A 15907-nucleotide genomic window follows, 5' to 3' on the forward strand; every position below is an offset into this window, starting at 1 on the left:
GAATCGCCCAAACCCAGGAGGAGGAGGGGGGGGTGAGCCGGGACCGCGCCTTTGCCCCCCAGCCTGGGAAACATGCGGCAAACTCCACCAAAAAAAAAAAAAAAAAAAAAAAAAAAGAATGTTCTGCTATAGGCTGGGTGTTGTGGCTCATGCCTGTAAACCCAGGACTTTGGGAGGCCAAGGCAGGCAGATCATGAGGTCAGGAGTTTGAGACCAGTCTGGCCAACACAGTGAAATCCCATCTCTACTAAAAAGACAAACATTAGCTGGCCATGGTGGCGCATGCCTGTAGTCCCCACTAATTGGGAGGCTGAAGCAGGAGAATCGCTTGAATCCGGGAGATTGAGGTTGCAGTGAGCTGAGATCATGCCACCGCACCCTAGCTTGGGCAACAGAATGAGACTCCATCTCCAAAAAAAAAAAAATGTTCTGCTCTGCCAGAACAGTAAAAACGATTAGTTTTATGACATCTTGACATCTGAATATAAATCTCTTTAATATTTTGTGCAATGACATGAGTGGGATGCATAAATATCTCTGCTGGGTAACAAGGTCAGATGATGTCTCAGGGAAAAGCACACACATAGCAATGCCTCCTGGGGGATACGCTCCAAGACTCCCAGTAGATACCTGAAACCTCTGACAGTACGGAGCCCTAGATACACTATGTTTTTTTCCTATACATATATATCTATGATAAAGTTTAATTTATAAACTAGGCACAGTAAGAGATGAACAACAATAACAGATTAATTAGAATGATATACGGTAATAAAAGCTATGCAAATGTGATCTCACTCTCAAAATAGCTTACTACATGAAATATTTTCAGGCTGCAGCTGACCCTCAGGTTACTGAAGCCACAGAAAAGGGTGGACCACTGTTTGTGATTATTTGAGTTATTAGTTGAACTAGCAGTTTTCTTCATGAAACACTTTTTTTTTTTTTTTTTTTTTTTTTTTTTTTTTTTTGAGACGGAGACTCATTCTGTTGCCCAGGCTGGAGGGCAATGGTGTGGTCTCGCTTCACTGCAACCTCTGCCTCCCAGGTTCAAGAGATTCTCCTGCCTCAGTCTCCCAAGTAGTAGGGATTACAGGTGCCTGCCACCATACCCGGCTAATTTTTTTTTATTTTTAGTAGAGACAAGGTTTCACCATGTTGTCCAGGCTGATCTTGAACTTCTGATCTCGTGATCTGCCCACCTCGGTCTCCCAAAGTGCTAGGATTATAGGTGTGAGCCACTGCAACTGGCCTTGAAACACCATTTTTATTTGAAAGAATGAAACTAGTTAACTGGACTTGGGTATTTGTTAGACATTTTCTCAAGACTAAAGCCTGTCACTTCAAAGAAAGCTCTGATAGCACATATTGAAAATGATAAAGTTCAAGCTTTCAAATAAAAATTATTAGAAACACATTATCTTGAAAAATGTGTTGTTCCTTATTGTGGGCTTGCTAAAAGGTTTCCAACATTTAATTATTTTCTCATGAGATCAGTGACATCATTAATAAATACCACTTCTTTGATACCACAGAATAAAAGGGGCCAGGCACATTGGTTTACACCTGTAATTCCAGCACTTTGAGAGGCTGAAGTGGGCAGATAATGAGGTCAGGAATTTGAGACCAGCCTGACCAATATGGTGAAACCCCATCTCTACTAAAAAAAAATACAAAAATTAGCTGGGCATTGTGGCACCCGCCTGTAGTCCCAGATGCTCGGGAGGCTGAGGAAAAAGAATTGCTTGAACTCAGGCGGTGGAGACTGCAGTGTGCCGAGATCACACCACTGCACTCCGGTCTGGGCAACAGAGCAAGACTCCACCTCAGCAAAAAAAAAAAAAAAAAAAGATCTGTATAACTCAGTAAATCATCAATTTTCAAATCACCAGTGCCTGATGATATAAAATCATACATGAGTAAAAGATCCATTCAAAGGGCAAGACAGACCAGTGGATTTTAGAGAAGCAGAATACAAAGTTCACTGGTAAGGCCTCATATTCTATGATATAACTAACCTTTCAAGGATACTATCACTTGTTGAGTTTTGATGAAGTATAAAAGAAGAATACACCTGGGCGCGGTGGCTCACGACTGTAATCCCAGCACTTTGGGAGGCTAAGGCAAGCGGATCATGAGGTCAAGAGATCAAGACCATCCTGGCCAACATGGTGAGACCCCGTCTCTACTAAAAAATATACAAAAATTAGCTGGGCGTGGTGGCATGTGCCTATAGTCCCAGCTACTCGGGAGGCTGAGGCAGGAGAATTGCTTGAACCCAGGAGGTAGAAGTTGCAGTGAGCTGAGATTGAGCCACTGCACTCCAGCCTGGCACCTGGCGACACAGCAAGACTCTCTCTCAGGAAAAAAAAAAAAAGAAGAAGAAGAAGAATACATACAATTACCTGAATGCAAAAGCAATTATGAGTATCTTGCCATATCCTATTAAGCCCGACATTAAAGAGACTTGTAAAGTGGTGACACAGTGCCATTCTCTGCATTAACACTTTTTTTGGAAATACTTATTTTTTCTTTTCTTTCTTCCTTTTTTTTTTTTTTTAAAGACAGGGTTTCATCATGTTGGTCAGGCTTGTCTTGAACTCTCAACCTCAGGTGATTTGCCTGCCTTGGCCTCCAAAGTGCTTGGATGACAGGTGTGAGCCACCACGCCTGGCCTAATTTTTTTTTTTTTTTTTTAATGAATGAGAGGTTCTTATGTTGCCCAGGTTGCTTGGCCTCAAACGCATAGCCTCGGCTCCTCAAGCGCCAGGACAACTGGCATGAGCCACCGCGGCCCCAGAAATACTTATTTTTTCTAAAAATGTTATTTATGTTAATATGTAATAGGTTTGCTTGTTTAAGACAAGGTCTCAGTCTGTCACCCAGGCTAGAGTGCAGTGGCTTGATTACAACTCACTGCAACCTCTACCTCCCAGACTCAAGAGATCCTCCCACCTCAGCCTCTCAAGGAGCTGGGACTTCAGGCATGCACCATCAAACCCGGCTAATTTTTGTATTTTTTATAGAGACGGAGTTTTACCATGTTGCCCAGGTTGGCCTCGAACCTCTGGGCTCAAGCAATCTGCCCAGCTCAGCCTCCCAAAGTGTTGGGATTATAGGTATGAGTAGCTAGCCAGGTTTGTTATTTTAAAATAAATAACTAAAAATGTCTCAGTTTTAACTTATAAGATAGTAAATATCAATACAAACTGAACAAAAATTCTGAGATCTTCAATTTTTAATTGTGTAAAGAAACCAAAAGGTTTTGAGAACTACTGAAAAAATTAAAAGATCTTAAAAAACCAAAGTAGAAGGGAGAATGCCATCTAGTGGAGGAGACAATTATGACAGTAATCTAACTGTTAAAATAAATGACACATCTAACAAAGATCAACACTTGTTAACATATTCCATTGTCAGACACTTCATATACTCTGGGCCCGCTGGCTCACACCTGTAATCCCAGGACTTTGGGAGGCCAAGGCCAGCAGACTGCTTGAGTCCAGGAGTTTAAGACAAGTCGGGCAACATGGCAAAACCCTTTCTCTACAAAAAAACTTTTAAAAATGCCAGGTGTAGTGGCACATACCTGTAGTCCCAGCTGTTTGGGAGGCTGAGGTGGGAGGATTAATTGAACCTGGGAGGTTGAGGCTGCAGTAAGCTATGATTGCATCACTGCACTCCAGCCTCGGCCACAGAGTGAGACCTTGTCTCTTAAAAAAGAAAAAAAAAAAAAAAAAAGAAACTTCATATGCTTAAAGCAGAATGTTCAAAATTAAGGGTTTCAAATATAAAAAATATTGTTACATATCAATTAAAAAAAGTGTAGAACGGGCGTGGTGGCTTATGCCTGTAATCTCAGCACTTTGGGAGGCTGAAGTGAGCAGACCACTTGAGGCCATGAGTTTGAGACCAACCTGGCCAACATGGTAAAACTGTCTGTATTAAAAATACAAAAAATTAGCTAGGCATGGTGGCTGGCATTTGTAATCCCAGCTACTCAGGAGGTTGAGGCAGGAGAATCACTTGAACCCAGGACGCGGAGGTTGCAGTGAGCGGAGATAGCACCAGTGCACTCCAGCCTGAGTGACAGAGCAAGCCTCTGTCTCAATAAGATAATAAAAACAAAATGTAAATGTGCCAGAAAGTTCTGGATTTGGGATACATGCTGCTGTGTGGAAGGCAGTCTGAGGCCAGCACAAGCAGGAGGATGCCAGGGCCATGACTAAGACAAGAGTATCACAGAAGATTCATGCTGGGGATCATTTCTAGTCCTTGGACATGCCATGAGAACTATTCAAGGCCTGGCAGCCATTGGGGATTGGGGAACACTTAAGTTGGCTCTGTCTAAATCTTCCTCCATCACTCTCCAAAAGAATTAAATCATGTTCTTTGAGGGTTGGATTTTGTGTTCTGATTTCTGAAGGCTCTTCAACAGGAACAGAAATTATTCCATGAAAGACTTTTCATTCCACAATAAGACTTGAAATACACATGACTTGACATCCGTCAAGGAGCAGGCAGAAATGACAGGGCTGTCCAGCTCTGATGTGGATCAAGAAAGGGGAGCCTGAGCACAAAAGCACTTCAACAATCTTTCCAGCTTCACCTTTTTTGGGTCCTCGACCCTGTTCTTTAGTGACTGCTAGCAGACAGCAGTAAAGTCTGTTTTGTTTTTCATGTGGCCCTCACCCTCACTCACAAAGCCATGTCATTCTCCAAGGATTTGCTGCCTGATCACAGTATTTTAGAAGGGGTGGCTGTTTAGTGTATGTACCCTGCCCTTCAGCCAACTTCCCCAGGAGGCCTTCCAGCCTTAAGCAAAGGCTGCAACTATACCCGGAAAGACTCTGGGATCCACATCCTCCCTTCCCCACACAACTGAAACCCAAACACTTAACAGCTACTCTAGGCTTGTTTTATATGCAGGCTCTAAGTCTTATATACCCTAAACACTAGGACAGATAAGAATACTATCACTACTGAGTGTTTTCATTCTGAAGCCCAAGCAGAGTTGTGACTGACTTTGAACTATGGGGCCACAGGTCTGCCCCATACCATCTTACCAGTTCTTAGGCCTGGGTTTCAGGTTTTTCTCTCAGCATGGAAAGTAGGTTGCATTTACAGTTTTTACGGGTTCTTTTTTTTTTTTTCCTGCTTGCTGGTGACAAAACTTACTTTCTTGGTAAAACACATTCTTATCTTTCTCACTCACAACCTTCCATGATTTATTTTAGCAGCTACACACAGTCTATCCAATCACAGAATCAGCTCAAATATGGAAAAGCTCACACTGTATTTTCAAATATATTACTCTTTTAGATTATAATTGGGCATAAATTTCCTAAATTTTACTAGGTCATCTTGAAAGTTATAACTGGTTTCAAAAGCAGTTTCTTTGCTTTTTTTTTTTTTTATTTTTTGAGACAGACTCTCATTATGTCGCCCAGGTTGGAGTGCACTGGCAGATCTTGGCTCACTGCAACCTCCGCCTCCTGGGTTCAAGCAATTCTCCTGCCTCAGCCTCCCGAGTAGCTGGGATTACAGGCGTGCAACACCCATCAGCTAATTTTTGTATTTTTAGTAGAGACGGGGTTTTACCATATTGGCCAGGCTGGTCTGAACTCCTGACCTCAAGTGATCCACCCGCCTCGGCCACCCAAATTGCTGGGATTATAGGCATTAGCCACTGTGCCCGGCCTCAAAGCAATTTTTTTTTTTCCTCAAAGCAGTTTTTAAATGCAAAATGTGGTCCTTATTCTCCAGGTCTAGAGTGATAGAATTAAGTCTTCTTCTTTGGAGAGTAGGAGTTTGTCTCATAAAGGATGACTCTTCAACAAGTAATTTCTAATGCCCGATGCACAGCATAGCAGTTTAACCAACACAAGGGTGTCTTGTTGTGAAGGGTAACCTTCACAACAGATCATTAAGGAGTGTGATAGGAATTGCTGCAAATTACCCTCAGCTGCTACTAGAATGGAACTATGAGAATAGTTATGCTGTTCCAAAAAAGATCATTCTACACAGCTTGCCCAAAAGTAGATGAGCACACCCTCCAGGAAAATGAGAATTAGACCCACCAACCCCAAGAGCTGGGAGAGGCCTCATTTTGGTCTGACCTTCTTATAGCCTTTTGTTCACTTCTAGATGACTAAAGAGAATCCAAAGCACACGAGGCGGCCCTTACAGCTTCCTGAGTCTAGAAACAGACCAAAAAACCTGCATGGCGGTGACACCATAAAGCCCCATCTGGGATGCAGAATGCAAGTGGGCTGTTGGACTCAGCCAGGCCTCTCGCCTTTCTTGTCGGGAAATACGGCACAATCTGAAAGGCTGGAAATCCAGTCTGTCTCGGGATTTGTTCATTCCTGAGTGGTCTTCAGGTTCTTTCTTTATAAAGCTTATTTTATCCCAGAAAATGTCCATGCAGTCGCACAGTTTGCCAGTGGGACAGATCTTGACCAGACATACGAACTGAGCCATAATGTTCAAACACCTTGTTTGCATCCAGCCACCCACCACAGCCAACACCAAATACCTTTGGGTCATCAGCCTCAGGTTTTTCAGTCTCTGAATCGTCATCTTCCTACAAGACAAAGAATTTAGAGGATTAAGCTTAAAGGAGCGGGCCTGAGGAGTCTCACATGCATAACTAGGGGCTGGAGCAAACAGCCCATGTACCCAGCTGGGGTCATCCCACCGAGAATCCCTCCCCTACCATATAAGTCAGAACCAGAGAAAGATAAGGGGAAAAAGAGATATTCTGGGGGCGGGGACAAAAAAGCATCAGCAGCTCAAAGTCAGGTTACTCTAATGGTGAGACAGCCCACATCAATGAAAATGCCCCAATTAAAAATCACAGACATAAAAGTGTGCTTCAGGAAAGAGTAAGGTCAGGCCACACAATAAAACAGGCAGTGTGTTTCCACTCAAATATCAGTTACTTCAAACCAGGATTATGAGCCTTCTTTGCTTTTCATATACATATGTACATCAGACTCAGACCTACCGTAACACTGTTGTTCAACACCAAGTGCCAAGACGTACACACAGCTATTATCACAGCACCTCAACCAGCATTTGCACTTACTAACATCAACACAGGAAGGTAGGCATCATGACCAGAGCAAGTGACTTGGGAAAGGCAGGACTAAACGGCAATGCCCAACCTTTCAGAGTCCCAGTTGAGTCGGTTCTGCCTCTACCCAAGTGCTCACAGAACTGCCAATGACCCATTCTACCCAGTTCTGTTCCTTATCCAAATGAGGTCAGCCTGACACAAAGGATCACACATGGTAAGGCACTCTCCAAAGTGAGCCCACCATTCCACTGAACACTAATGTTGATGCTATGAAGGTCAAAGATCAGGAGCAGATGCTGGATCGGCTACCTTATTAGCTGGCGAAATCCATGTCACCTCCACTACCCAGAACATTCCCAATGCACAGAAGCCTTTAACTGAATACCCAGCAAAAAATGATTTAATTTGAAACTGTTATTTTCAACGAAGCTACACTTCAGCCCAAACATTACAGAGCACTCCACATATTAATATAAATACCACTCGAGAGACTTGAACAAACTAGACTGATGATTTGGAGACTTAACTGTCCTGTAAGGTGCCAGTGAGTCCAAGGCTTTAAATGCAATTTCCATAATCATCTTAAAATGAAATCAGTCATGCCAAATAAACAGAGATGGAGCTCAGACAAATACAATCACATTTCAGAATGTCTACAGTAAGATCTGACAAGAGGACTTTACTAAAACATGAAATGAAGCTTTAACACGATGAAAATTCATTCTAAGCAATGCAAATACGAAACAACACTTTAAAAACACATTATGCAAATGTACTAAAGAAAAGAGTTATGGATGTTAAGCCAGAATGTGGGTACTTCAGAAAAGTCAGAAGAGAAAACAACTTGCAAAACTTTTCTGAATAATTTCAGTCAGCTCTGAATTACCAGTATTAATGGACGGGGCTAAAGGCATGAAAATATCTCCCAAAATGCATAATGTACAAAGCGCATTTGTTTGTTGTGGAAAGAATTTAATGCTAACATTTACATACCAACATGTAACACAAATTTCAAACAAATAATATATTGTGAGTGTTTCAATTAAAACTCTTGCTAAGAAGTCAGATTCGACATCCAGACACAACTCTGCATGTCTTGTGTTATGCACCAGCCTCAATTTAAATTCCGGCTCATGTTGCTCAGGTGATTATGTATCCAAAGCCTTTCTTGTTAATAATTGCACAGGTTCTCCTTCGCCAGCACCTACTAAACTTCAGGCAAGATTTGTGATCAAGAACTAAGGGCACCATGATAAAAAGTGCCAAGTAAAATGTCAAAAAAGAAGTTAAGAAGGCCAGGCATGGTGGCTCATGCCTGTAATCCCAGCACTTTGGGAGGGTGAGGCAGGGGAATCGCTTGAGGCCAGAAGTTTGAGACCAGACTGGGAAACAGTGAAACCCCACCTCCCACAAAAAATTTTTTAAAATATTAAAAACTTCGCCGGGCATGGTGGCTCATGCCTGTAATCCCAACACTTTGGAAGGCTAAGGCCGGTGGATCACCTGAGGTCAGGAGTTCAAGACCAGCCTGGCCAACAAGGTGAAATTCTGTCTCTACTAAAAATACAAAAATTAGCTGGGGATGGTGGCAGGTGCCTGTAATCCCAGCCACTCAGGAGGCTGAGGCAGGAGAATCACTTGAACCTGGGAGGCGGAGGTCGCAGTGAGCCAAGATCACGCCACTGCATTCCATCCCGGGTGACAGAGCAAGACTCGGACTCATTAAAAAAAAAAAAAAAATTAGCTAGGCATGGTGGCTCCCACCTGTAGTCCCAGCTACTGGGGAGGCTGAGGTGGGAGGATCACTTGAGCCCAGGAGTTCAAGGCCTTAGTGAACTATCGATGATCACACCACTGCACTCCAATTTGGGCAGCAGAGTGAGACCCTGTCTCAAAAGAGTGGAAGAAACAGGTGAAAACTAATTTTCCTTGCTAATCTTGAATAAACTGACAAGATTTGAATGATCCTAACCAAGATTAAAAATAATGCAGAGTTGATTGTAGATATAAATAATAAACCAATTAGGATGAATACCTGCTATAAATGGAGTAAATCATTTAAATAGGAAAAAATCAACAGAAAATACCAATTGATATCTGGGTTAAATAAAATAATCCACTATCTTTTCCCCCAAATTTCAATTCAAAGATTAATAAAAAATGATCCATGTGAAAATAAATTTTCAAACAGAACTACTGATATCCAACCCAGTTTTTTCCACTAACACCAAACAAAAGAGGGGAGAAGGGGATGAAGCTAGCCATGAAATGGAACACTGTTGGCACAGTTCCAAAATCTGACAAATGAAATTGTGCTTTCAGTAGCTCTGAATTTGAGAGATTTACCTACCGACTGTCTACTGTTCTCATCCTCTTCTTCTTCATAACCATCTTCATCACCACCTAGACGAGAAAAGTCATCCTCCCCATAGGCATCAGATACCAATCCGCCTTTCTCTTCTGAAAAGTTAAAAATAAATAAAGAAAAAAAAATCAAGAGTTACAATGTAAGAAAAATGTCCAGAGATTTGAGTGGTCAGGACTATCTCTGAAGATACAAGGGGAACCTAAATTTCATGTTAAGTGACCATAGGCCCAGATTTGGCTCTTAAGAAGACCATCATTTAGTGAATAAAATCATTAAAAGGGCAGGGAACAAAACCAAGTACTAAATTCAGTTTCTAATGCGACAAACGCGAGATAAACACTATAACGTTTATGGGAAACCACCGGAGAACTTTCTGACTGGAAGAGACCACACAAACCCAGAAAACATTAAAGTACCTAACCTAATCCAATCCCCTTCGCTTTCCAGATGAGGAAGCTAAGGTCCAGATGCGTTAGGTAACTTGTTCTCTATTCTACCAAAGAAATCTATTTCCAGTGTGAAACAAACATTGTGCTTCTCAACTTGAGGAGTACATCACCGATAGGTTTTAAAAACTCAGAAAATTGAAGAAAAAATCACCCAGGATTCTTAAAAAGTTCACAAATGCCCACATCCTACCCCAGTTTTACCGAAGTAGATCATTTCACTTTGGCGATCAGATACGTTTATTTTTAAAAGCTCCAAGATGTGTTTAGGGCACATTATTAACTAAAAGTTATAAATTTAACAAACACAATCTTTACCATCTTCCACCTATGTTTTATTCATCGCATCGCTCTCCCTCATCAAACGAGCCCAGAGGGAACAGGCAGTGGCTCGGCAGCCACTCCCTCTTTTTCCATCCCTCTGCCCATCACGATAACCGGCATGGAGACTTTCAGTAAGTTTAGGGAGATTAACCGAAACAATGGGAAGGAGATTCTTCATTCCTAGCACAGAGTCTCTAATGCTCTATCTCACCCAGGACGCCGGACCATTATTCGAGGTGCGGTACTTGGAGCGCAATGACCATCTTGTTCCCTCCCGCCCAGCGAGGGGTACAGCATTCCGGGCAGACACCCGATTCCCTTTTTCAGCTTCCCACTTGGGCCTCACCAGCCGCGCTGCCCACCGCCTCGATTCCAGTCTCGCCATCAGACTCGGGCTCTGAATCTTCCGCGTAAACTGCCAGAGATGACAGAACATTCCTCTTCCCCGCCATCTTATTCCCACATCCCCGGCGCGGCTCACGCCTATGAGTCGAAGACGGCGACTTCCGGCCGGAAAGGCAATTTCTTTCGGATCCCAGGAGATCCCGCGCCAGACTGAAAACCAATCAAAACGGCAGTTTCCTGCGCTTGGCTCCGCCCTCATGGTAACGCTCGCGGTACATCATCACTGCGCGACGGATGTAAGATTGTGGGGGTTCTAGCAAGCTGAGTTCCCAGCGTTTTGGCTTCTCAGAGTTGGGGTTATGTATAGAGGTCTTCGAATAGTTCCGGAACCAGCCGGCAGCAGCGGCCCAGTAGGGGCCTTTTATTCCTGGGCGGACCACGACCGGCCCTAATTATCTTCGGGTGAAGAGAGGGAGGCGTCGGCCGGCCAAAAGAGAAAATTGCGGATCTTGGGCTCAGGAATAAGGGAGAAGGGGGTCGGGGTCCCGGGGTGGAAGAGCGGACGTCGTGGTGGCGCCTAGAGAAGAAGAAGCAGGTGGATCTTAGAAAAACAGTTCCCCGTTCTCCAAACTGTTCTGAAGACATTTGTGTTTCTTCTGTTGATCTTATTTCTAGATCTGTGCTATACCGTGGCTTGAGTGTTCAATGCTTTTATATTAGTTGAGCGTAAAAGTGGAGATGTTAATTACCCAGGAATGTATTGCTTGAGTCAATTCATCTTCAACTTTATTACTTAAAAATAACATTTAAGTGTAATACAGGAAGTTTTTACTCAGAAAAAGCTGTATTTTTAAAGCAAAACAGAGGGTTCTCGTGGCAACCTTTTACCACCTTTGCCTTAATCTTTGGCCACTGTTGTTGGCTAAGATGAGCACCCACCATACCTCCTTTCCTTTTGACCCTGAGCGGCGAGTCCGGAGTACGTTGAAGAAGGTCTTTGGGTTTGACTCTTTTAAGACGCCTTTACAGGAGAGTGCGACCATGGCTGTAGTAAAAGGTAACATTACCAAGCTACCTTCCTTTAAATTCATGCTGGCTATACCATAACACTACGGCAGAACACCCTCCTCCTGACCCTTCGTATCGTCTCACCTTTGGTCCATAATTGGATTTGGAAATCTATTAGAGTTGTCATCCAAAGCTTGTAGTTTTGTTTATTTGTTTTAATTACAGATGGGGTCTCGCCGTGTTGCCCAGACTGGTCTCCAAATTCTGGGCTCAGGCAGTCCTCCCACCTCGGCCTCCCGATGTGCTGGGATTACGGGCATGAACCATCACGCCTGGCCCAAAGTTTGTAGTTTTAATGGCAGAACCACCCAGCTGTTCTGTATTTCATAGCCAGATCTACACATGGTCTTTGAAAAACAGTTTAGATTCCCATTATTGTTTGTCCGTACACACAAACGAACAGCAGCAGTGAGGGTGGCAGGAATAACTTAGTCACTGGCCTTGTAGAGAATTCCCTTGTGGAAAATTGAGTGGCCTGGGTCCCAGATAAAGAAAGAGTTATAAACCTGAGATTTGGTGACAAATGAAAGTTGCCAAGAGGCGAGCAGCAATGTAATATTAATGATACATGTTTAAACAAAAGCCCTCTAAGGAATGGCCTTCTGTGTCTACACAGGTGTGCCCACTCATCTAGCAGTACTCTGCTTCCATGGCTGTTTAGTTCAATAATTTATATCGCAGCAGACTCGGACTTCTTAAATCTTGTTTTTATTATCATTACTAGAAATGGTTTGTGTACTTACCCAAATTCCCCAGGATCTCTGCCTATTTTTATAGAAAGGACAGGAGGGGAATTAGCATTATAATGAGACCCTCCTATGTGGCAGACACTCTGCTAGGTGCTTTTCCTATATTCTCATTTAATTTTCAACAATCTCAATGAAAAGGCAGGAAGCACTGAGATATTGTTGTCTTGTATTTTTGCAGGTAACAAGGACGTCTTTGTATGCATGCCCACAGGGGCAGGAAAATCCCTGTGCTATCAGCTACCTGCACTGTTGGCCAAGGGCATCACCATTGTAGTCTCTCCTCTCATTGCGTTGATTCAGGTGAGGCTTGGGGCTATAAAGATGGTAGCCCAAAAAGATTCAGGGAAGGTGTTTTGAGGCTGGAAATTTCACTTCTCTGTTGGTCTTTTGCCTCTTCTTTTCTTTTTTTTTGTTTGAGTCTCACTCTGCCGCCCAGGCTGAAGTGCAGTGGCGCAATCTCAGTTCACTTTGCCTCCTGGGTTCAAGCAATTGTTGTGCCTCAGCCCCCCAAGTAGCTGGGATTACAGGCATATGCCACTATGCCTGGCTAATTTTTGTATTTTTAGTAGAGATGAGGTTTCACCATGTTGGCCAGGTTGGTCTCAGACTCCTAACTTCAAGTCATCTGCCTGCCTCGGCCTCCCGAAGTGCTGGGATTACCGGCATAAGCTACCACACCCGGCCCTGCCTCTTACTTTTTATGATTTGCCTATCTCATTCTCTATATTGGGTTTCTGTGTTTCCCCAGTGTAGCGTTCTCCACTGGTGCATATCACTCTAGGGGGTTACGAATGACTCCTCTGAGGTCCCTCACCCTTCTTTATTATTTTTTTTGTCCAGAGGAGTATGAAACTGTATTTGTACACACATATACACTCAGTCTCATGTGTACACACACGTGCACTCATGATGCTGGGTAGAAGTTGCAGATGGATAGATAATTAGGTTGACATGGAGAAATCCAGTGTCCTGCTTATTTTGGTAAGGGCACAGTATGAAACAGAAAAAAAGATGAGAAACTGGCTAGAGCCTTGTTAAAAGCCGCTCTACAGGTGTTCTGACTATTTAAGGCCTGCAGATGGGCTGGTAGAATCGGAATTGAGGAAGTGTGGCTGTGTGGGTAAGAGCCATCCACCATGGAGAAAGGTAGAGAGGAAAAAACAGTAATAGCTTGGTGGATGTTCACCAGGTCCTAGGCTTTGTGCTTTGTGCGTTACATACATTAATTTCATCTCTGAGATGTAAATTTTAATTTAGACAACAATTCTATTAGATAGAATTGTATATATTGTTCAGAGGGTAAGAAACAGTGACTGGGCATGTGGCAATTAAGTGAGCTAGGATTAAATCTAGGTCTGTTTGACCTCAGAGCCTGTCCTCTAAACCACTTCACCTTCCATACAGGCTGAGCATCCCTAATGCCAAAATCTGAAACCTGAAATGCTCCGAAATCCAGAAAATTTTGTTGCTGATATGACACCGCAAGTGGAAAATTCCATACCTTTCTGACTTCATGTGATGGGTTGCAGTCAAAACTCTTTTTTCATGCCCAAAATCATGAAAAATATTATATAAAATTACATCTAGGTTATATGTATAAGGTATATATGAGAGAAAAAATGAATTTCGTTTAGACATGGGTCTCATCCTCAAGATATCTCATTATGTATGTGCAATCTGCAAATATTCCCAAATCCAGAAATATCTGAAACTTAGTACACTTTTGGTTCCAAGCATTTGGGTTAAGGAATATTTAACCTATACTACTACTATGCAAAGAGAAGGCATATTGGAGAATGGGGGGAGGACAATTTATGACTAGGAAATCCTCTAGGGACTTGAAGTGATGTTTACCTGAGTCCTGAAGGCCAATTATAGCCCCTTTCTCTTCTCTTAGGACCAAGTGGACCACTTGCTAGCCCTAAAGGTACGAGTAAGTTCCCTGAACTCGAAGCTGTCTGCACAGGAAAGGAAGGAGCTGCTTGCTGACCTGGAGCAAGAAAAGCCCCAGACCAAGATTCTGTATATCACCCCGGAAATGGCGGCTTCATCCTCCTTCCAGCCCACCCTGAACTCCCTGGTGTCCCGCCACCTGCTGTCTTACTTGGTGGTGGATGAAGCTCATTGTGTTTCCCAATGGGGGCATGACTTTCGTCCTGACTACTTGCGTCTGGGTGCCCTGCGCTCCCGCCTAGGACGTGCCCCATGTGTGGCTCTGACTGCCACAGCCACCCCACAGGTCCAAGAGGACGTGTTTGCTGCCCTGCACCTGAAGCAACCAGTTGCCATCTTCAAGACTCCCTGCTTCCGGGCCAATCTCTTCTATGATGTGCAATTCAAGGAACTGATTTCTGATCCCTATGGGAACCTGAAGGACTTCTGCCTTAAGGCGCTTGGACAGAAGGCTGATAAAGGGGTGAGGTGCTGAGGGCCAAGCAGCTGCTAGAGCAGTGGGGTGCAATATGGAGATGGAGATGGGTCTTCTAAGACCTTTGCATTTTCTAGCTTCCTCAGCCAGGCTTCTTAAAACTGGTGCACAAAGATAGTTGTCCCTTTGGTTTCCTGGCATTGTCCTTCTTACTGGGGTTCCCTTGTCCTGGATCTTCCTATGGAAAGCAAGCAGCCAGCCCCTCTGTGTGAGGCCTCTGCAGACCCATGCAGAATTTGAGAGGAGGAGCCAGAGAAGTTAAATACGTTGAGTTTTGAGCAACTTTGGGCCTGCTTTTTAAATTTTTAAATTGAAACATTCATAGGTAATAAGGATTAACTGTAATCTGTTGCCCAGGTTGGAATGCAGTGGTGTGATCATAGCTTACTGCAGCCTCTAACTCCTGGCCACAAGTGGTCTTCCCGCTTCTGCCTCCTAAGTAGCTGGGACCACAGGAGTGTACCACCATGGCCAGCTAATTAAAAAATATTTTTTTGTAGACGTGGGATCTTTCTATGTTGCCCAGGCTGGTCTCTAACTCCTAGCCTCAAGTGATCCCCACACCTCGCCCTCCTAAATTACTGGGATTGCAGGTATGAGCCATTGCAGCCAGTCTGGTCCTGCTTTATATAAAGTGGCAGAGCCTTGCTGGGTGTTCTGCCTCAGAGGGGACTGTGAAGCTGACGAGGGAAGGAACACATAGCTTCTTTTAGAGCAGGGTACACTACCATTGGGCTGATTGTTCTGTTCTTGCCATGCTTATTTTCTTCCTGCATCTCCCCATTCAGTTGTCTGGCTGCGGCATTGTCTACTGCAGGACTAGAGAGGCTTGTGAACAGCTGGCCATAGAGCTCAGCTGCAGGGGTGTGAACGCCAAGGCTTACCATGCAGGTAAGGGGCGCCCAAGGCCACGTGGGTCTCTTCACCCTCAGAGGCTTCTCAGCAGGTCTCTTGTTCTTTACAGATCCTGATTATCAGGTGACCCACCGTCTTATCGCAGATACTCAGGCAGAGCTAAAGTGATTCACTTAAAGCCCCCAAAAGGAGTCTAGACATGAATGAAGTCTAAAATGAGAATTGTGACTCCTGAGTTCTTAC

The 15907-nt window shown here is 43.7% G+C and overlaps 2 protein-coding genes and 1 long non-coding RNA gene across 9 annotated transcripts in view; 1 reads left to right on the forward strand and 2 right to left on the reverse strand.

Moving 5' to 3' along the window:
* The window catches only part of LOC116525660, a 15397-nt gene extending 9919 nt beyond the window's left edge, over positions 1 to 5478 (reverse strand). Inside the window, exon 1 of the long non-coding RNA XR_004257770.1 lies at positions 4948 to 5478. This is a non-coding gene — a long non-coding RNA (uncharacterized LOC116525660). The remainder of the gene's footprint in view (positions 1 to 4947) is intronic.
* SAP30BP (SAP30 binding protein) overlaps positions 1 to 10921 on the reverse strand; it is a 40451-nt gene extending 29530 nt beyond the window's left edge. For 2 of the 6 annotated variants that reach the window (XM_032241667.1, XM_032241666.1), the window contains exons 1-3: positions 10566 to 10809; positions 9432 to 9541; positions 6539 to 6586 (exon numbers count right to left, since the gene is read on the reverse strand). In XM_032241667.1, coding sequence (XP_032097558.1) covers positions 6539 to 6586; positions 9432 to 9541; positions 10566 to 10671 — 264 coding nt within the window. In that variant the 5' untranslated portion in view covers positions 10672 to 10809. Of the gene's footprint in view, positions 1 to 6538; positions 6587 to 9431; positions 9542 to 10565 lie in introns of all 6 variants that reach the window. The other 4 variants (XM_032241671.1, XM_032241669.1, XM_032241668.1 and 1 more) reach the window with 4 other exon arrangements.
* A 232-nt stretch (positions 10922 to 11153) lies between these two features.
* RECQL5 (RecQ like helicase 5) overlaps positions 11154 to 15907 on the forward strand; it is a 40530-nt gene continuing 35776 nt past the window's right edge. For both annotated transcript variants that reach the window (XM_032241664.1, XM_032241665.1), the window contains exons 1-4: positions 11154 to 11621; positions 12560 to 12681; positions 14279 to 14797; positions 15598 to 15700. In XM_032241664.1, the coding sequence (XP_032097555.1) occupies positions 11492 to 11621; positions 12560 to 12681; positions 14279 to 14797; positions 15598 to 15700 (874 nt within the window). In that variant the 5' untranslated portion in view covers positions 11154 to 11491. The remainder of the gene's footprint in view (positions 11622 to 12559; positions 12682 to 14278; positions 14798 to 15597; positions 15701 to 15907) is intronic.

Source organism: Sapajus apella, unplaced genomic scaffold, assembly GCF_009761245.1.
Source record: "Sapajus apella isolate SASKATOON/1434 unplaced genomic scaffold, GSC_monkey_1.0 scaffold48, whole genome shotgun sequence".
NCBI classification, from domain to species: domain Eukaryota; kingdom Metazoa; phylum Chordata; class Mammalia; order Primates; family Cebidae; genus Sapajus; species Sapajus apella.